The 23,024-nt window shown below is 40.4% G+C and overlaps 1 protein-coding gene across 1 annotated transcript in view; it reads right to left on the bottom strand.

The window, feature by feature from the left end:
* Positions 1–22,813, bottom strand: part of LOC149243874 (lipase-like PAD4) — a 29,798-nt gene extending 6,985 nt beyond the window's left edge. The window contains exons 1-3 of the mRNA XM_089374646.1: positions 22,551–22,813; positions 20,811–21,129; positions 19,914–20,669 (exon numbers count right to left, since the gene is read on the bottom strand). Coding sequence (XP_089230772.1) covers positions 19,914–20,669; positions 20,811–21,129; positions 22,551–22,567 — 1,092 coding nt within the window. The 5' untranslated portion in view covers positions 22,568–22,813. The remainder of the gene's footprint in view (positions 1–19,913; positions 20,670–20,810; positions 21,130–22,550) is intronic.
* Positions 22,814–23,024: the final 211 nt, after the last annotated feature.

Below are 23,024 nucleotides of genomic sequence, written 5' to 3' on the forward strand. Positions count from 1 at the left end.
AAAATCTGATAGGGTTTGTGGACTTAAAACAAACAAACACAAATCTGCGAACACATGGTACGACCTCTCAGGGCCAGGCCGGCTACGACATGCTCGCCGGCTGCACATATAAAAGAAAACAAAACCCTAACAGAATAAGAGAGAAATCTCGAAATCTAGTCCTTTTGCCACCTCACGCCTTTTAGAGTTTACAGATTTTCTTTTGATTTTACATAAGTGTCCTCTTTGTCTGATTGCCACGGTGTTCCTTTCGAAGGCTTCTGGAAATCAAATTTGATAGAGGGGTTATGCTCCTGCATCATTTTCACTGGGTATAGTGGTGCAAGAACAGCATAAGAGCTAGTGCTCATAGAAACAGGACGCGAAAAGAAAGCCCACACTTCTTCTGCTAACATTAACTAAATGATTCCCTTGCTTTGATAAAGAAAACCGCTGTAAATTTACTAAATTTGTGTTGTGTAAGCCGTGTTGAGACTTAAACCAGCCAGCATTCCCAAATCTGGGTTTGAAAAAAAAGAGCATTTGGATCCGTAATTATTACAGCACTAAAAGCTCCTTTGGGCATTATGGGTGTAAATTCATAAATCTACAATTTAATATATGCCGTTGGCTGCGCATATTTGGGTGGTCCCTTTTCATGCTTGTGTTTCATAAATGATTGTGTACACTTATTTTATGCTTTTCTTCTCTGAAAAAATCAACAATATGCATCCTGCACCAATGCAATAAATGTCATATATGCTGAAATATCCATTATTAAATTTAAATGGTCTTAGATCTGATGATGTATATCCCAGTGCATTAATACAGAAGCATATTGAGTTTGGCATCCTGCGGGGTGCATATTGTTTGAGTCTAGTCTCAGCAGCCTTGGTGATGGTTGTTTGTGTGCCATCATAGGCTACATCAATTTCTTACCAGATAAGGAGGATTACAATTGTAAATTGCGACTCAATCAAGAGAAGGAAGACTGGCTAGACGTTGCTTTTGAGAACTAGGCAGATTTGAAATCTGGTCGTAATTGTTAAAGTGCATGTGAGCTTGGATTACTCTTATGCAGGAAAAGAACCCATTGAGGTTTTGAAGATTGAAAGGTAGATTTTGAAAAGGCAGCCCCAGCAATCGAAGTTGTTGGGTAGATTTGTCAAGAAAAGCTTGAGAAGACAACAGTTTTAGCAAAGTGAACGTTGGGGGGAGTGTTGTAAACTGCTGAATGAAGAAAGCCAACAAAGAGGAAGGAAAACTCCAACCATCGAGATGGGTAGTATTGGAATTTCAAAAGGAGAAGATTGTGCATTGCAAGTGCAGAGATGACAGTACCAAGAAGCGCAAAGACTGGGAGAACCAGCGGAAAGGGTCTTGTGAGGAAGAGATCTTAGACAAATTAAGAAGGTTAACGGCTAGGTTAGAAACCTTGGAAGCAGCCCAAGGAACCTGCTAAAAGAAAGAGCCAATGAAGTAAGGTAAAGAGAAAATCCTAAGTATAACTCTTTGAAGAGTTCAAAAGGGGAAATGAAGACCTTGCAAGGAAGATGAGTTTATGATAATGTTGTAATATTCTCTTTCTTGATATGGTCAAATTGGACTGGATCTGCTCACTGTATTTACTGTGTTATTTTCCCATGGTATCAGCACATGGTATTTGAGTTTATGATAATGTCGTAATATTCTTTTTCTTGATATGGTCAAATTGGATGGGACCTGCTCACCCTATTTACTGTGTTATTTTCCAATGGTATCAGCCCATGGCATTTGCCTTTTTCGAGGAAAAATAATAAAATAAGGTTCTAGAGAGTTGATGAAGCCTTTAAAAGGGGACAGAAGCTAGGTTTTTGGAGCACTCTGATTTATCTAGAAAAGGGGACAGAAGCTAGGCATTTGGAGCATTCTGATTTATCTATCCTATTGTGTTTTCTTGAGAACTTAGTGTGGTCAGTGCCAGTTTTGATCCTGGGACGAAAACCTTGTGGTGAATTTGTCTGGTGGATCCATCTAGGGTCCACAATTGAGCTTCAGTGTCTTAGATCAGTCTCTTAACGAGCAACAGTGCATGCCATTTGCAGGAGCTCCAGTTTTATTGTATGGGCATGTATTTTGTTTTGAGCCAATAATATAAATAAAAGGGCTGCATTTCTAGATCATGTTTGTGTTCTTGTTTTTGATGAAAATTTGTTTTAAATCAGAACACTAAAATGTTTTAGATTTATCGAAATTTTTATTGTTTAGAATTTTACAGTGGTATCAGAGTTGTGCATCTGCCAGCTTGAGGGTTTATTGCAAATCAATTTTGAAGAAGATCAAGGTTCAGGAGAAACTAGTACTCGGTGATTTTCCAAAATCACCCTAGCTAGAATTTCAGCAATTTCGATGGTTTTCTATAATCACCCTTATTGGTCTATTATTCTTCCGAAGTTTATCATTTTGCAAGTGATTTTGAAGAACATTGTATGTTGCAGAAGAAATAAATTTTTTTAAGGAGGGCAAAATAATTGCATTAGCTCAATTATTTATTTATAGGGCATTCGATTTGCAGCAAAACATAGCAACAGCAAGGTCCCTGGACAACCGAGTTGATCCGGCTGTGTGGAGATTGGGCAAATATGTCAGGAAAGGCATTGTCGAATCAAGGGTAAGCCAGTCATACCAGCGTTGCAAATCACCGTTGAATTCTGAGGAGATCGTGACTGTTAGCATGGGGTTTATGCCATGGTTTAGATACTGATTAGCAAATGCGATTGTGGCGTTAAATAGCGATCCACATCAACAAACGAGGAATCCCACAACCGAGTGCAAATATTATTTTGTGAGGGGAAAGTGTCCGGATTGAAGAATCGATTTCATGTAGGACAAGGATTATTCAAGGCAGAGACTTCTGCAACACAAATAAAGAAGGTCGAGTTCTACATTGTGATCAACTGTGTATGCTAGGAGCCATAATATTCCTTCTGGTGGATCAAAGGTTTTCAAAAGCAAAATTGCCATAATTCCCCCAACAGTCAGAGAGCGAGTTCTTGATGCATTAGTTGCGGATCTACGCGGCCAAGATTATTTGCGTATTGTCAATGATTCTGGGGGCCGATCCACTGTTTGGAAGAGCCGAGGGGCATCACGATAAGAGGAGCACTTCAAGTAGATAGCGGGCCACCACAGGGAGACTGCGCTGCTGATCTCGTGTTGTGGAGCAGAGTCAACGGGTCAGGCACGTCGCTGGCATCAGAAGGGATCTGGAGTCCTTGGGACGCAGCGAGTCCCATATCTGTTTAAGCGGGAGGAGCGTGAGACCTGCACTGCCAAGGAACAGCCCAAAGGACGTGAGAGCGTTCAACAGATCGGTCGCAGCAGGGAAATAAGATATTAATTCGATCTGACGTGGTTGACCGCTCGCTGGTGGAAAGTTGGACTATTATGTAACAGCGCCGAAAGGAGTTAAGAGTATGGTGGGCTTAATTGCCTGAGCCATTCGATTTAGCGCCGGGTCACCAACCAGGGGCAGAGAAGCCATAACGCCATCATCTGGGGACTCTAGAAGCAAATATTGAGGCCGTGAAGCAGGGTCGAGGATTCATTCCTCCAACACGCAGGAGATGAACAAGGAAGTCATAATACTGCAAGAAGAGTTGTCGAGTTGCTTCCTTGGTTCGATTCTTTCTTAGATCTAGAGGTCGACTTTGAATGTACATTTTCAGAAATCATGGTGCCAACGAGAGACTGAATTCCTGAATCAAGAGCTGAGGTTGTTTACACAAGAAGAGGGGCTGAATTCAATCTTGTTGGAGATCTTTTCGAAGTGTGGAATCTGGTGCCACAATCACCAAGGGAAAAGGCTGAATTTCTCAATCTATAGCAGAAGTCGAATTGACTCAGATTTCAGAGGGCCGAAACAATGGGTGCTTAGTATGTGAGCACAGTGGTCGAGTTCATCTAAGATTTTAGGAGGATAAGGTTGGCATCTTCAGGGGTTCTTGGCACATTATTATTCATTGAACATATAGAATCGAATACAGAGGTTTCTTCAGATCAAATTCCCTACAGGCTGATCCATATTTGGGGTGGTGACATTCTTATCTCTAGCGGTGAAATGAAGGCATTAGATTTGGAGCGGAGGTTCTAAAAGTTAATATTTGTATCAGCTGGTATTTCAATCAGCACATGAGGATTAAAGCGGAGTTGTAGCAGACTTTCCAAGAGGCCAAATCCATCTAAAGGAAGCAAATTACTTGTAATTGAATCAGCTGGGTGGAATACAGGTGTTGCCGTCAATTTGTGTTAAAGATTATCCTCAATAAAATCACATTTTTCCTATATAAAAAAATAAAAGAGGAGAGAGAGGGGGTGAGTTTGGGAGGTATAAGGATATAAGAATCCCAAATCATTTGAGGGTCCAGGGTAATAATTAAAAAAAATAAAATGTGATGGGGAGTTTTTGTGATCCTTTCGAATTATTGATCTAAGGATTCTTTCCTTGAAGATGGGACCTTCCCTAGAAAACACCCATAAAATTTTGGACAAAATTCTAGATAAAATAGAAGAAACATGGGAGCCTTTTTGCAGTAATACCACTTTAGACCATAACAATAGGCCTTTCTCAAAAAGAGTCGATGCCATTTTGCAGCAAAAGCGCCCATGGGAAGTGAAGGAAGGACAGGGAAGAGGGGCTAAGCTCTTCACACTTGGATCCGAGCTACAACAAACAAAGTTAGTCATAAACCTTCATAAGTTGGAGGAATTAGATACATGTCTATCCAGGGTGGGGCAGTCAGAGTGGAAGAAACTCAATTAGGCTCTCAAGCCATCCATGCTTGCATTAATACAACCCAAACTCTGGGAGCATCCTTGTGAAGAGGTCAGGCTTACAGTTGCTTCTTGTCTCAACAGGATCATAACTTTAACATTGTCATTGCTGCCTTACAATAATGATCTCATGAGAGAGATATTGCAGCTGATAGTGGAAGCCCTTCGAGGGTTGAACAACATGATGCATCCTACCTTTCAGAAGCCAGCACAAAATCTTAGAACTCATGGCAGAGTTCAACTTTCGCACATTCATGCTGAATCTGGAATGTGAAGACTTGATCTTTCAGGTGTTCCAGAAATTTTACACCAGCATTACAGCAACTCATCCAGACAGTGTCAAAACAAGCATACAAAAGATTATGTCCTTGTTTTTAGAAGGAGATGCTGACATATGCAAGATCCTATGATCCAGACTGTTGACCATTTGGAGAAAGGGACTAATTGTATCACCAGCTGCCTATGATCTAGTGGAGAAGTTGGTCATGCAAAACATAAAATTGCTCAAAAGGGTGTTGACTAAGAAGGAGCTTAAAAAGATTGATGGAGGAAGCAAGAACAAAGGTAGTAAAACTTGTAGCAAGAATGAAATAAGGAGGAGAGGATTATGCTTTATTTGCAAGGGTCCTTGGGCTCTTGACCATTCATGTCCAGGTGACAGCAAGGAGGCAACAAGGACAGAACAAGAGGAGATTGCTTCAGATCACGGGGATTCATCTATAATTGGGTTCATCAGTTTTCAGGAGAGCACCCACGAAGGATCCAAGCAGTGAAGTACAGATGGTGAGCAGCATCACTTGCATGACAAGTCAATGATAGCCAAACAACTTGACAAAGTGCATGGGGAAAGGAAGGAGGTAATTCCTCCTAACGATGTGGTAGACTCTTGTATAATTGAGTCCATAGATATCCAAGAGGACGTCCATGAAGAGTATGAGCAATCAAGTGTAGATAACAGCCCACCAATACATCTATGTTCGACAATTGAAGAGGATGAACAACATATTGTCTTCACAGATGGAGGAGGCCAGGGAAATTTGAGTGAGGAGCCAACAATAGTGAACCAGCATGATGAGCAGGATCATGAGGAGCAGCATGACAGACATAATGTGCAAAATAAACCATTCCCAGAGAGCCGGTCAAAAGCTCAAATTGAAGTTGTGGTCGTTGGGCATCCAGTGCAGACATGTACAAAGACATTCAGCAGGGCACCATAATTGCTAGTAGAGGACTTTCAGGAAAAGATCATGCATTTTAAGACAGATATTATGATGTTGAAGCAAAGAGTCTGGGCAGTCCAAGACACTGCCTTACAGGAGAATAGGAAAATTGAGGAGCTCATAAGAGTATGTGTCGAATCAACGGCCAAGTTGTCTAGTGTTGAGGAGCGACTCAAGTCCCTCACAAGGCAGCAAGAGGAGTACAGTGGGGAGTTCCAGAACAACCCTCTACAGGAGTACATAGATAAGGCTTGCAGCACTACCAACCCACCTCTACACATTGGGGAGAGCAGGGCAAAATTCTTCAAATGGATCATGTTGAGTGACTGGGTAGGGCAACATGAGTGGGACATCGAGCAACATCAGCATAGTAGATTTGTTCCATGTATTCATCCTTCCCACAACATGGATTGGCGAGAGATTATGAGTTGGTACTCTATTGATGGGATGATTCTAAGGAGGACACTCTTAGCCAAGGGCATATCACAACATGGGCTCTTAGGCACAATCAGTGATGGAGGAATGAGGCGGTATCATAACCCACAGGTCCCAGGACTTAGGTGGCATTGGGATCCAGGTAAATCTATTGAGGGCAGGATTGGTCGGAGGATTGTTTGGGATCCAAGTATCGAAGGATCCATTCAGGATCATTTAGCATGGAGGCATGGAATAGCACACTGGTTTGTAGGGGATCCTGGTATCAATGTACGAATGCTTCTGTTGTGGATAGAAGTGGATTGCTTGAGGGCAAGCAATCTTTGGGCAAGAGGATTTGTAATATTTCCTTTCTTGATATGGTCAAATTGGACGAGATTTGCCCACGGTATTTACTGTGGTATTTTCCCATGGTATCAGCGCATGATATTTGCCTTCGGTTTTCGAGGGAAAATAATAAAATAAGGTTCTATAGAGTCGATCAAGCCTTTAAAAGGGGACAGAAGCTAGGCATTTGGATCATTCTGATTTATCTATCCTATTGTGTTTTCTTGAGAACTTGGCGTGGCCAGTTCCATTTTCGATCCCGGGACAAAAACCCTGTGGTGAATTTATCCGGTGGGTCCATCCAAGGTCCACAATTGAGCTTCAATGTCTTAGATCAGTCTTTTAACGAGCAGTCGTGCATGCCATTTGCAGGAGCTCCAGTTTTATTGTATGGGCATGTATTTTGTTTTCAGCTAATAATATAAATAAAAGGGCTGCATTTCTAGATCCTGTCTATGTTCTTGTTCTTGATGAAAATTTGTTTTAAATCAGAACACTAAGATGTTCTAGATCTATCGAGATGGGTAGTATTGGAATTTTCAGAAGGAGAAGATTGTGCGTTGCAAGTACAGAGATGACAGTAGGAAGAAGCGCAAAGACTGGGAGAACCCGCAGAAAAGGGTCTTGTGAGGAAGAGATCTTAGACAAATTAAGAAGGTTAACAGCTAGGTTAGAAACCTTGGAAGCAGCCCAAGTAACCTGTTAAAAGAAAGAGCCAATGAAGTAAGGTAAAGAGAAAATCCTAAGTATAACTCTTTGAAGACTTCAAAAGGGGAAAAGAAGACCTTGTGAGGAAGATGGGTTTATGATAATGTTGAGAAAGGAGTGATGAGAATGGATGAGAAGATGAGGTTATGATAGCAGAATGGATAGCTTAGAGCAGGTTGAGGGCACCTTCCATGTGAAAGAAGATCTCCAAGCAGTGGAGATGAGAGGAAGTGAAGAGAAATAGGTTTTTGAATGCCTGCAAGTGTGAAGAATATTGTGATGCTAAAGTTAGCATCTGTGCATTTGAGAGTGGAGAGTCCTTGGATGGCATGCCCATAAGGGTAATGGACTTAATTAATTCATCTCATGTTTGTGAATGTGCAGGTATAGATGAAGGAAGAAGCAGCTCTTTTCTTGTTGCAATTGAAGAATAGGACAACAGTAAGACTGCTGTGGCATTGGTAGAAAACTTTGAATAAGAGACAAAAATCGAAGTGTTGTGGGAGAGAGATAACAACCCATGGTAAGGTTGTAGAAGATCAAACAGAGGTCAAGGTAACAGCAATGAGAAAGTTGCAAACTTTGAAGGTACATTCGAAGGGGAGATTGCTGAAAAAGGCATCGCAGCAAGGGTTGAAGTCCCTACAATATTGGAAAAGGTTGCAGAAGTTGAGGATGGGAAGAAGGCAATAGTAAGGAATGCTACAAAGGAACTTAAAGGAATAGAAGAGATAACCTTGAAGGCTATGGAAGCAAAATGCAGACATAAAAATGTTGCCATTGTCAATTTTGATTGCGACGAAGAATGCTCCTATGCCCCAGAGGAGCATAATAGTGAAAAGAGAGTCCATCTAGATGATAGACATGAGGATGATTATGCAGACATAGCAGCAGTGTAAGCAATAGCAGAGGAAAGCCCTTGGAATTGCAAACGCTACAGTGAAAGCTGCAAAAGAGAATGAGAAGTTTACAGAATGAATCTGTGTTTTATCTTACCATTTATTTGTGGATGTATGTGCTTGTGATAGACAATAGCATTGCGACTGCAAGTGTAAAGAAGGAAGGGCACCGTGATGAAGTGCCAATTTTGTGGCTAAACAAGGGTAAGCAAATAAGAAGAAGATAATAATGATGATGACATAGAGGAAATTGCAACCATAGGCATGCAAGAAGAGGAAATTGTAATCGATTTGCAGGCAGTTTCAGCATTTCATACATTCATGTCCGAGATGAAGGGGGTGAAGGAAAATGAACTTGCAGTTATATGCATGCACGGAGGCTTGTATTTGCACGAAGGCAAAGCAACGGGGGAAGCAGTAGTGTAAGATGTGTCAACAGAATTCGTCAATTTCTTTGATGTCTCTTGTGTTTTGACCACAAGGATTGATTTCGAGGGGCATCAAGTGGCCAAGGAAACACCACCTAAAGGTCAGCTTATGGGAACTCTTGTTTTTTCTAGCAAATGTTGTTATACTTTTGATTGCAGGAATAGGAACCATGTCCACTGCTGCACATATAGAAGATAAGCCCATTGTAGCTGAAAGGTTGGAAGAAGTAGAGGATGAAGCCTTGGTTGTTGCAACCAAGGGAGATGAGAAGAGACAATTAGAAGTAGTATAATTGCCTTGGAGCACGGAGGAAGAAGAATACCACCGACAGCTGGTCAATTGGAAGAAGACCATTGGCAGGAATTATAATAATGGGGAAATGAAGAGAACAATATCATGGACCTTACTGTGTCCATGCAGCATCTAGAGGAAATAGTGCTTGGTATGTTAGTGTCCCAAGAAGCACACATCACAGTTTCAAGTGCTAGTGGAAAGATAAGACGGACAAGGGAGTGTGCTGAGTTAGATATGGTGTCATTCCACTCCATGAGAGATTTATTTGCAACAGATTTTAAGTTTTAACAGATGGAGCCTTGAGAAAGTTTCCAGGAGCGAAGTGCAGAACCAAGAATAGTTCAAGGCGTGAAGTTAGAGGAAGAAGCTAAAGAGGCACAAATTGGCTGTGCATGTCAAAATGGCATCTACATTGAGGTAAGCAATGCAAGAGATATACAGAAGCAGAACTGGATGAACTACTCAGCTTTTGTCTTTTGATACATACTTCCAAAACCCATAAACTCCAGACAACGTCATTAATCTGTCGGCATAAATCTGCCATGCATACCTGCAAAAGATCCATATCCTCTCACTAAGCTAGCTCTTTCACAGACAGAGACAGAGTAGTTGACCAGCGGTCCGAGCGCATTGCTGTGTTGACCAGCGGTCCGAGCGCATTGCTGTGTGAAGCCGTCCGCTCACTCCACACGTCGGAAGGAATTCCAACTGTAATCGGCTCCATAAAAGAAAGTTGAAACAATAAGTTGTTATCTGGCTGTGAACTGTATGCTTATCAAGGTGTTACCACCTGCATGTTGCCGCTGTTGGTGACTGCGCTAGGAATATTACTTGTGTTTTCGGGGTTCATTTGCGCACAGATCAAGTTTCTGGAATCATCTGGGTTTTCTACAAAAACACTCACCTGGGGTTTCCTGCGGAAACGCACACTTGGGTTTCCATAGATTTGGATCCATCCGTAACCTCCAAGCCGCATTGCCGCCACAGACAAGGCACCGACTGCAGACAGGAACAGCAGAGGCGCAAACTAGGAAAGGAAGAGAGGATGCACGCTAAGTGTTTGATGAATCAATTGTATAACAACTGAAGTTACAGTCCCTGTTTGTGCAGTATTTTTACAGGACTTCTGATGGACCTACACATGGACGTTAACCAATTCCTTGAAATCTTGTCAGAGCCTCCAGCTTCGCCTAAAGTAACAATGGTTGAAGGTCAAGGGGTACAGCTTGAAACTGGGGTCCATGAAAAAACCATGGAGTCGAATTTTTCATTTTGGACAGCCCAAGTAAAACAAATTTTGCAGAAAATGGAATTTTTGGAAACTGAAAACAACAAGCTCCATTCTGAAATACACACCCTCTCTACCAGAGTTTCGGAGGTGGAAGGGGATAATTTATCCCTTAAGAAGATATTACATGAAAGCAAAGAGCAGGAAAATCTCCATCCTCCAAATGATATGTTGCATGCAGAAATTCTCGACCTTAAAAGCAAGCAGGAAGAAATCCGATCCCAACAGGCCACCTTCAAACAAGAAACTGAGACACACATCAATTCTTGGGCACAGGTGGTTCGGGCAAAGGATAAAACTCCTACCCCTCTTGCAGCAGTTGAGGAGGTGGTGCAAGCAAAACTTGTGGAAGAACGCACCAGACGAGCGAGAGAATTGAATCTCAAGGTGAGAGGTCTCCCCTTACCTCACTCATCTCCGAATCTTATGGAAGTGGGGGCTAGGTTCCTTCAGGATACCCTTAGCCTCCCTGATATAGCTCTGGACAGAGCCTGGTTGGGCTACGACTCCACTCTCTTCCTCAGGTTTCAGACTGCATCCGATCGACTCCGCACCCTTAGGGCTAAACGGAAGTTGTTTTCTCTCCCCAACAGGTTTTCTTGGATGAGGACCTCACCCGAGCGCAGCTTGCGGAACTTAAACAATCCAGAGAATAGGTTATGGCAGCACGGCAAGCAGGGAAATGGGCAGTTATCAGGAATCTTTGGGCAATCATTCGAGACTCCTTCCCACCTGGGTGGAAACCTTGAATTGGAGGTTCCAAATGACGGGCCCGCTTGGTTAGACAATAGGGTACGAGAATCTCAATCCGTTGTTGGAATGGCAATAGATCTCTCTGGTCATCGTCAAGACTTTTGTATGACGCTCTCGAATCAATGGAGGTCCTCTTCATGACCGAGACTCATGCAAGCCCCGTTTGACCCCTCCCAGATATCATAGGTTACCATTGGTTCTCAGTTTGCAAGCAAGAGATGAGGAGCTCGGGAGGGGTCAAAGGGTCAGGTGGAGTTGCTTATTTGGCTAGCGACTCACTTCGGAACAGGGTATCTATGGTAGTCGAAGACGAATTTGCCAGGTTTATGTGGATTCGGATTAACATCAGAGTCTCTCGTCTGAGGGACATCTACATTGCAGTCTGTTACTTTCCCCTAGACTCTTCACCATTTGCCATCCATAATGGCGCAAATGGGGACCCCTTTATAGACTTGTACACCAGCATCACCCAATACTCTGTTGTTGGGGAAGTCATCCTCCTAGGTGACTTCAATGCTCGTATTAGAGATCTCCAAATCCCTCTCCACAATCAATCAGAGGACGTGTTTTGTACCCAGGGGATAGCTCCAAATTCAGTTGGGCTTCACCGGATGTCAAATGATGCTTTGGGGCCCACAACAGTTTATGGTAAGCATTTATTGCAGTTGGGGGAAACACAAGAATTGTTAATTCTAAATGCTCTTCCCCTATTTCCCAGACTCGCTTTTTCACATGTTGGCCATATGGAAGGGGGTGTGAGTGTAGTTGATTATGTCCTCGCTAGCCAGAACTTGCTCCCTTTCATTCGCCATCTCTCGGTCTCCCCCATTCCCCTTGTTGATCATGCACTTCTTTCCTTCTCTCTCCAGTTTGACCCTCCCCTTCCACCCCATCCTTCCCCTTGGGGCCCACACCGAACCACCTTTCGATTTGACGAAGGCGACCCTCACATCTTCTCCTCTACTCTACGCAAGATGCTCCCATCAGAAACCCAATTCTCCTTGCTTGATTCTGCTTCCACTAAATACACTTGTCTTTCATCTGCCATTTGGGAAACAACACTCAAATCCTTCCCTCACTCCACACGTTCCACTTTCACCTCCATACAAGTTGGATCATGCCCCATGAACAAATGGTACGACGACAAATGCAAGACTCTACATCGAGAACTTCGATATGCTTTCACCCATTCTCAACCCTTCTACCCTGACCTCGAAGCTTCTTACCATCGTCTCCTTCATCGCAAGAAACGACTATTTGTCTCTCATAGAAGACGGGAACTTTCTACTCTCCTCGCCCATTCCCCTATACAATTCTGGCATACCATCCATGCTCGATGCTCCCCGCTTCCATCCAACCTTGACCCTACATCCATGTTCTCTCACACTTCAAACCTTTATGATATTGAGGCAGGGCAAAGTTCATGTTACCTCCCCACCCTCTTCTGTTACCTATTCTGAGACAAAGATATTAGAGAAGCCATTTGGGTGATGAACAGCAGCAAAGCAGCCGATGAGGAAGGCTACCAAGCAGAGTTCTTTAAACACAGTTTCCGTGCTTTGGTTAGTTACTTGGTTGATCTCTTCTGTAATGTCCCTTAATAATAAATAATAAATAATAAATAATAATAATAAAAATAATAAATAATATAATATAATATTAAAATACAAAAAAATAAATAATAAACAACAAATAAAAAAATGGTAATAGTAAATAAATAATAAATAATAATAAAATAATAAATAACAAAACTAAAGCTCTAAATAAATATAAAAAGAAATAAAACAAGAAAGCAGTAAAAATCAGTAAAGCTATCAAAAAGTAAAAACAAAAGAAATAAAACAAGAAAGCAATAAAATCTCATGTAGACACATGGAGTGTGTGCATGTGGTTCCCCTTGCAATGTTTGCTCTATTTAAGAGATGGTGAGGAAGATGAGAGGCATTCCATCATTCCCTGATTCCACCATCCATTCTCTTGGGAGAATAGTGTTGTGAGACAAAGGATACCCTGGCAGTAGTACGTTGATTGAGGGCTCAGGGGTGGCCAGTTGTAGCAAGATTTTGTGCAACTGAGCCTACGGTTTAGAAAATAATCCACATGCCAAGTCTTGCATGCAGTTCGTTATTATTCATAATGTTGCAATTAACAATGATGAATGTTTTCATAATGACATGCAAGACTTGGCATGTGGATTATTTTCTATGATACTATGATGGTATAGCTAATGCATTGGTTGCATGTTGAGGTGTGATGATTCACAGGACTCCACAAATGGGCCGAGAGGGCCGGTTTATTTGATGATCTTGTGCGAGCCCATACGCACGAGGGAGAATAAGTAACACCATATGGGTTGGGGACAAACTCAATCAACACTACATATGCCAGTGGTTCCTTTGTCTTGTGTAGCTCTTGATGGATAGCTCTTGAAGGGCTATGGGACCATCTTGAGGAGGCCAAGTGCTTGATGTTCTAGGCTAGGTGCCTGTTATTGGATTGGGATGCCGAAGTCTGGTGGGGGTGTAAGGACTTCGATGCCTGGGGTTGTGCACCTTAGTAGTTGTGGAGGGAGTGGGCCAGCCTTGCGAGATGCCCGGAGTCATTGAGTATCGTACCGGATGCCTGCCTTGGGGTAGATGAGGTCTGATTCAGGCGCGAGCCTTGAGGCCAACCTTGGACTAGGATACAGACCGGGGAGGCTTATGCCTGGTTCCAAAAGTGGGAAAAAGGACAGAGATTCCTTGAGATTTCACGGGTGTCGTGAAACTTTCGATACCTGCTGGTTATACTAGTTCAGTAGAGGGTGTAGGGCAAACATGAAGTAATAAATAACTATATGTAACGTCCTTTAATAATAAATAATTCAACTTAACTTCGGGACGAAGTTCCTTAAAGTGGGGAAATATGTAATGTCCCTTAATAATAATAAATAATAATAATATAATATAATATTAAAATACAAGAAAATAAATAATAAACAATAAATAAATAAAAATAGTAATAGTAAATAAATAATAAATAACAATGTTAAAGCTCTAAATAAATATAAAAAGAAATAAAACAGGAAAGCAGTAAAAATCAGTAAAGCTATCAAAAAGTAAAAACAAAAGAAATAAAACAAGAAAGCAATAAAGTTGCATGTAGACACATGGAGTGTGTGCATGTGGTTCCCCTTCCAACGTTTGCTCTATTTAATAGATGGTGAGGAAGATGAGAGGCATTCCATCATTCCATGATTCCACCATCCATTCTCTTGAGAAAATAGTGTTGTGAGACAAAAGATACCCTGGCAGTAGTACGTTGATTGAGGGCTCGGGGGTGGCCAGTTGTAGCAAGATTTTGTGCAACTGAGCCTACGGTTGGGTGGAGAGTCGTCCCCAAAACCTTGTTGCAGTTAGCAGACTTCAACTGAAATTACAGGTAAGTGTCTCTACTCATAGTTTTGAACCTTGATGTTAATTAGTGGATAATTGCATGTTGATTATTTGATTAATCTAATTAATTACATGTTTATTTTGGGTTGTTACATCTTCAACCATGTAGTCCATGAAGGTTTTCCACCGGCATGGTCGCACCACATCATCCATCCGATCCACAAATCAAGCTCCAGCTCAAATCCTAATAACTATAGAACGATCATGGTGGGCCACACGTTCTCGAAGTTGTATGCTATTGTTCTACATAGGAAGCTCTCCAGTGACCTTGAGCAGAGACAACTCAGAGCTAGGGGACAGGCAGGTTTTCGACCAGCTCATCAAACCATTGACCACATCTTCACCCTCCGCGCCGTGATTGAGGAGGCACAACATCGCTCTTCAAAAGTCTATTGTTGTTTCGTAGATTTTCAGAAATCTTTTGACTCTGTTCCGAGGGAAGCCTTACTCCAGAGACTCAGAGATATTGGCATCTCGACGACCCTATTGACAGCTATTACGCGCCTATATGAGTCCGTCCTTGGTCGTCTTCGCATGGTTCATGGGATGTCTGATTTCATCCGAAGCACTATTTGGGTGAACAAAGTTGTCCATTGTGCCCTACCCTGTTTGGGATCTATATTGATGAGTTGGAGTCTTTTCTACACGGGCATATCCAGGACACTGATGGTTGCCTTCTTCACCAGGGCATGATATCTATTCTTCTCTTTGCTAACGACGTGGTCCTCCTCTCCTCATCTCCAGAAGGATTACAGAGACAGTTGGATGCCTTAGCTCTGTTTTGCGATCTTTGACAGTTGATGGTCAACCTGGGTAAAACCAAGGTTATGATCTTCAATGGGGTGAAGAAAACTTCAGACCTTCACTTCCTATTCAAAGGGGAGGAGGTTGAAATCACCAACACATATACGTACTTGGGGGTGCAATTCTCGGGTCCCTACTTCAGTTTGCGACTAAGTTACCGGAAACTCCTGAAGACTTTTCCGGAAACGCGGATCCCCGTTTCCGATACATAAACGGATACAATTCTTGTCCGAAACGCTGTAAAAACGTTTTTGTGCCGTTTCAAAAAATCGGAAACTTTAGATTTGGAATTGGATACGTTTCCAAGGGATTTAAATTTTTTTGGATCCGTTTCCGGTAAAACGGATCCACGAAAATTGTGATCAGAATCCACCCTTAAAATGTTTAAAAGCTTGAAAATTTGCATAGCCATAAATAAATAATAAAAATGAAGAAATCAGATTTGCAAATAAACTCACTATAAACAGAGTCTCATAAAATCTTTTCTAAATATTTAGAAACAACGACACTCCATATATTTATCAAAAATTCTTACTAAGAAAAAGATAGATGTTCAAAAATGAAAATAAAGGGGTTTGATGAATGTCTTCGTAAAGAGATTTATTTGAGTGATTAATTTTCATTTTGGTTAAGGTTTTGTTAATTGTCATTGATTTTGCTCTTGATTTCATAAATCCCTCCAATATAACAAATCTTCTCTAGCCAATCTTGTGCCTGCATATAGTCATGAGACCAAGCTGACATTGAGAAGATTGAAATGTTCAAATAGGTCTTGATGGAATATCCCAATGATCCCATGGGCCTTTTAATTGTCATGCAAGGAAGATAGATATCATCTGCCATGCATGACACGTTCTTTGAAGGAGTTGGACCCGAAAGCACAAAGGCTGTTGCATTTCTGATTACATTATTACTCATGATGATAATATGTTGAATGTTATAATAATCACTAATGATGATGACAATGTTTATGCTGAATTGATGATGATGATTTGTTTATGTTGAATTCATGACGATGACTATGCATTTTTAGATATAGATTCTAGATTCTAAAAGATGAATGGTAATATGAAATATATATATATATATATATATATATATATATATGCATGCTGTTTCCTTGTCGTATCGTATCCTCATATTTTGAAAATTTGTCGTATCCGTTTCAAACCCCGTATCCGTATCCGTTCCCGTATCTGTTTCAGTGCAACTTAGGTTTGCGACCAACACTTCAGCCTCGGATCAACAAAGGATATGGATCCTTAGCCCTTCTCGAGAGACAGTGCTTTCGACATCACTTCCAAGACATCTCATCCAAGATGAGCCTCATGGACACCTTGATTCGTCCCACTGTTCTATATGGCTCAGAGATTTGGGGACCGTCTTTACTTGAGTCAGATTGGGCTTCAGTTGAGAGAGTCCAGACTCTTCTTCTCCGCCGCATCATTAGATGCAAACAGACAATACCTCAGCACATCATCCTTGCAGAGTTTGGAGCTCAACCCTTTTGGCTTGAGATAGTCTTCAGTTTGGTCTCATTCTTGCATCGTGTTTGGGGATTTGCAGACTCAATAAAGAGTAGGGACCGTTACCCTTACTTGGCATATTGCTCTTCTGAGACTATTGCTTGTTCTACTCCCTCGGGCCGGGCTAGATGTTGGTTTACATGAGTTTCAAATCTCTTAGAGTCAGTGGGCATTCAGTTGGATCGTCTCCCTCCTTTCCAATATTCCTTGGATGCTCCTGGTCACCTTCTACCTACTAGACAAGAGTTGAACAAGATCATCAAGGAGGACATCTATAGGCAGTTCGTCCAGGTCACCTGGGTCAATCCTCCAGGAGGCTTGCACCCAAAGATGGCCTTCTACGCTGAGCACTTCTTGGAGTTGAGAGACGGGCTCATTATTCAACCCCAGTATATGTTTCACCACTGGATGCATGCTCTTCGCATTCCTCTAGGCCAGTTCAGTGTAGGTTCTCATAAACTTCAGGTAGAGAGGTACCACCAGATTGATAGAAAACAAATTCCCCCAGACAACGAGTTAATGGACAGTCCGCACCTCCCACTGACCCTTCATCGGGCCAGCGAACTTTGTGGAATTTTTCTCAGTGCTCTTCAGTCAGTCTCGGATGTTAGGAGAGATGGGTTTAATCCTCTTCGTCGAGGCATTCCATACATTGTATCTTTTGTCCTGCATTGTACATTTTATATTCATGCATTGTATTTTTTATAGGAGACCGTTTGGTTCTCCCGCATTTTATGAACATCAATGTACTCAACAGTGTCTTTGACCTATTTTGTAGTCATTAATTGGACATAAATATAATTATCTTATCTTATCTTATCTACCAGTTTAACAAACCAAAGCTCATTGTTCTCCTTACCAGGGAAAACTAGCGCATGAGCACCCCACCATGTCATGCGCACGAGTTTGGGACTCGTAGCGTTTCAAAGCACTTGGTTTCCTGAGCGATGTCTCCCTCTATTGCCTCCAAAGTCGTCATGATCATCTATCTCGCCCTAAGATCTGATGGCCCTCCTTATTTCGGGGCATTTGGATTGTCAAGTGACATCAACCCACTTGCCCTCAGAAATGGCCCGTCCTCCATTGAATTGCCCCCTCTCATCCGACAGTGAATTCTCAGGGCATTTTGAAATGCATTTCAATGTTTAATAGGCTCCAGGTCAACACCCACGCGATGTTTGTCAGTGGTCTAAGTCTGGTTGGTCCGTTCCCATTTGGGCTTTAGCATTATTTGATGGAAGATTTAAAAGGGACACCACGTGGCCTTGGTTGAGAGGGCGAGTGTCGGCCTTTTGTAGGAGATTGTTGGCGTTATGAAGGGAGCCTTATTACGCCAAGCTCTCCGAAAAAGGGAGGACGACAATAAGATTGGAACAGGGGAATTAATCAGGCAGTCTCAAGGAAGGACAGAAAGGAGGATAAAGAAGAGAATGGAGAAGAAGGAAAAACAAAGGAAGGCAAGAATAATGAAAAGTGAAAGAATAGACAGTTCCAGCAGACAGCTGGGTAGAACTGTTGTTGATAGAGACTATCGAATAGAACAGTGTGACTGTTCCAACAGATAGAAGAATAGAGAGGAGGCAGCAATTCCCGCAAGCTTGCTGGATAGAATTGTTGAGACAGAGACGTTGAAGGCAGATTGAAGAAGGAAAAGAGATTGACGATCTGCAAAATAAAAAGAACACAATTCCAGTATTTGCTGGGCAGAATTGTGGAATAGAGAGGAATCCAGAGAAAATCGAAGGAAGGGTTCCAGTGGGTTGAAACTGGGTAGAACCCTCGAGGAAGAAAAGAACTTGGTTCCACCAACAGTTCTGGTACTATCAATTCTTGAGAGCAAGAAGGGTAAATCCAGAGTTTTACCTGGGTAGAGCTGCAAGGAGAATAGCAGAAGAGCCGGCTCTTAGAGAAACAAGCAGCAAGAAGAAGAGCCATTAATTCCTGTAGAAGTATCCGTGAAATGATTCCCTTGTTTTGTTAAGGAAAACCACTATCATTTATGCTATATATCATTTGTTCTTTCCGAGACTTAGACTAACGGGCTCTCCCTAACTGGGTTTGAAGAAAAGAGTATTTGGCTCTGTAATTATTACAGCAGCAGAAGCCATTTCAGGTATTATGTGCGAATTCATAAATCTGCACTTTAATATATATAGCTGGTTGTGCAAACCTGAGTTGTCCCCTTTTTGTGCTTCTTTTTAACAGAATTGTGTGTACTTCCATTGTATTGCTGTGTCCTCTGAGTTTAGTATTGACAGCCCTGGTGGCTGTTGTTGATTGCAGGCTATCCCGGGCTGCGTCAATTAGGAAGTGGGAGGTTGGTATCCCAAATTTTTTTACCCCTCATTTGGATGGATTTATATTAGATCATTATATTTTTAAGTTATATTAGAATATATCTATTTTAAATATAGATCTAAAATGAATCTAGAGATTTAATTTTTTCACATCTAATCAACATTATTTAATGTTTTGTATGGTTATTTTATTTTTTTTATTTTTTAAGTTTTTAAATTTTCTAATTTTTGTATGAATCAACATTATTTAATGTTTTGTACAGTTATTTTATTTTTTTTATTTTTAAAGTTTTTAAATTTTTTAGTTTAGTGGACAGAGCAACTCAGAGATCTAATTTTTTCACATCCAATTTTTGTATGAGTCGGTATTATTTAAATGTTTTGTATGGTTATTTTATTTTTTATTTTGAAAGTTTTTAAATTTTCTATTTTGGTGTACAGAGCAAAATTTCAACTTTAATGACAGACGGGCATTATTTAAATGTTTTGTATAGTTATTTTATTTTTTATTTTTAAAGTTTTTAAATTTTCTATTTTGGTGGACAGAGCAAAATTTCAACTTTGATAACAGACAGGCAGTATTACACATATACTAGGCTGTAGAATAAACTCTAAGTTCAATAAAAACTAACAGCAAAACAAAAACATTAGATATAATTTTTATTTATTGTTCTTTCAAATTTAAATTTAGAAAAAATTGAATATTACCTGAGCTCCAACACCAATACCTTGTAGCTGCAATGAGATTCCTCTCTCGTAAGAGGATTCTGAACCAGGATTTGCAATTCTCTTCCCAACTATGGACTTTTCTATGACATGTTTTAAAACAGAACCATACCCTATATGCTCTGAAAAACAGTCATGCACAATCTCGTTGGAAAGCTTTTCATGGCTCTGCATTGTTAAATGAAGCATCTTCAAAACGATCTCGGAATTCTCAATACAAGCTGCGCCCTCACTTGAACAAAACATGTAAGTGCCAAATGGTTTGTATGGGCTTCTCTTGATAATCCCATCTAACTTCTTTTGAGAATCAAGCTCGTAGTTTGCTACTGTCTGAGTATACTGCAGAACATTATTAAGAAGAGTCCTACATGCATCTTGAATAAAATAATCAGGTTCATCTTTACTGTCATTTGCTATTATGCCCTGCCAATAAGGCAAAATAGCAATCAGCGGATCAGAAATGGACTCAAATGGTGCAAGGAGCATCCGAGGAACAATATCATTCTGGGAAACCACATGGCAAAAGTTGTTTGCCCAATTTTCACGGCCAACAGCCTCAACAAGTCTTACATCTCCCACTAAAGGCGAACCAAAGGTTATACACAAAGGAGAGCTTTGCATCAGCCTCTTTTCCAGTACCCATAATGTGGCCAACGTTGCAACTGCTCCTCCTAAGGAATGACCCACAAATATAATGGGTTTGAGTTTCCTTTGCTTCGAGTCCATATAAGTCTGCAACTGAATGACAGATAATGCATCGATAATATTAATTTCCCTGGTCTCAAAAATTAAATTAATCTCTAATAAGTGCAATAAATCATCTTTTATAAAACTAAAATCACTTTGTCCTGATGGGCGTATTTAGATAAATTAATTTACCTTTGCTGGGAAATCTGTATTCTCCAGAATATGTAGGAACAAATTGAGAGATCCCTGATGGACAAGGGCTGGTTGACCATCATTGCCCTCGAGGCAACCAAAGATCTTGTCATTTTGTATATTGCCCTCTCCGTATTTGCTCTTATGGGCAGCGAAACCTTCTATTTCATAAAATGAGGGGAAGGAAACATATGCAACGCCTTCATATTCATTCAGACTAAAACCCTCCGAGTTGTTTGCAAGACGTGACTCTTCCCAAGCCTTGGACACTATTCCACTTGAAACAAGGAAAGTTGCAATCTCCTGACCAACAGTGAACCTGCAACAACACTCTATACATTAGCACCATAAGGGCACTCGAGAATGAACTGTTCAGAATTCAGAAATTTGTGCATTAAATATGTCAAATTTGCAAAGTTGTGCTTCCTTCTTAATTTATACTTGTGTGCATTAAATATATGAGACAAAAATTATTAATAAAAAAACATTATAAATATAATCTTTCAGGCGTTATGGACTAGTGAGTTGTGCTTCCTTCTTAATTTATATGTGTCCATGAGAAAAAATTATTAATAAAAAAACATTATAAATATAACTATATGAAACTTATTGTTTGTGAAACCATTTTCACTTATATAATTTGATTTTTAATGTCTATTCATCTATCTATAACCATGAAACCACTTAACTGGCCAAAAACTATAAGTCAAAGACCAACTTCCAAATTATTCGATCTATCAATACTGAGCTAAATCAAAACAACCCATTCAAAATTACAGAGCAAATGTCGTCATTTTGAAATTTAAAGAACAAACAGCATACATAAAGAGGTTAGTATACTGAAAAATCGATTTAGCCTTATATATCCTCTAACATATACACTTGTTTTCTTAGATTGTTCAGTCCGAAGGGCATAAATCCTAAAATCCTTCCAAAGGCCTAAGAAAATTAATTTTGAGTAGGAGAAGCATTTCATGTTTAACTGCCACCATTTTTATGATTCTGGTTGCCCAGGTTCACACAAGCAGTTTGGATCTTTACACTTATTTTATTGGGAATCAATTACATGTATTAGTCGCTTATTTATAGTAATGATAAGGGTTTGGAAGTTTACTACTGTTTTTGGGTTTTGGTGTAACGGAAAACCTAAATATGATATCAGAGCCTTGGCCAAGTTCCTTGAGTTGTGATTAGGCATGGTTGAAGTAATTGTCACACTTACCTCACCTCATTGGGAATCAAGTACATGGACTAGCCGCCACGGGGGGAACATGGGACTAACAGCCCAGTAAAAAATTTGAGACAAAAATTACACAAAAAGTAAAAGCTCACTCAAAATAATAATAAGGGTTTGAAAGTTTTAGTAAACCAGCCAATTTTGGTGTAACCAAAACCCAACAAAATCAAAACCCATAAAAATTCACAATGGAAATGAAAAAAATTTACCCAACAATGGTTATACTTACACTTTTTTTTGTCTTGGCATAATCCCATCAGAACTCGAAAAATAGTCAGTTTAAACACTACAAAAACCCATAATTTCTTCTAAACCCATCTTAAACTAACTACAACATTTCATTCTTCATCTTGTAAAATACTTTCGCTTAGAGCTCGATCCTTCACCTACCAATCCGTTCAAATTTGATCCAAACAAAATTTAAGCTTAACAGAGAAACTATTATCAAAATTTAAAGAAAACAACCACATCCAGTGAAAAGAAAACGAATTTTGAAGCCTTACAGTGTAGTAGATTCCATGGTCCGCTACTGCTGGTCGATTGGCATCAGAGTGGTCTTCGTTTTAAGAACTGAAATTTCCTTACAACCCAGAAAATGGGTGTCCAATATCTTCCAACAACGAAGAAAGAAAACTCCAAAGGGTATGTCTGAAGACCTTCAATCTTATGGAGATTCCCGGTCAGTGTCAGCGTCTGTACACAGCCATCTAATATTTTTTCCAGGACGAAAAAGCATGATTGTACAGAGTCATCTAATATTATATGAACGCAACTATGGGTTAGTTGAAATAGTCATATCTGTTTAGCTTTTGTTGTATACGATAACATATTTATATAATATTAATTGGGGTATTGAACTATATATATATTTTAATTATTTAAAATATGATAATAATAATCTATTTTTTCAAATTATTCTACGCATTAAATTGATTAATAAGATAAGAATTTGTCTTTTGTATAATTCAATGGTTAAA

Source organism: Pinus tabuliformis, chromosome 8, assembly GCF_031772625.1.
Source record: "Pinus tabuliformis cultivar Carrire ecotype Pingquan chromosome 8, CPIR1, whole genome shotgun sequence".
Classification (NCBI taxonomy): Eukaryota; Viridiplantae; Streptophyta; class Pinopsida; order Pinales; family Pinaceae; genus Pinus; species Pinus tabuliformis.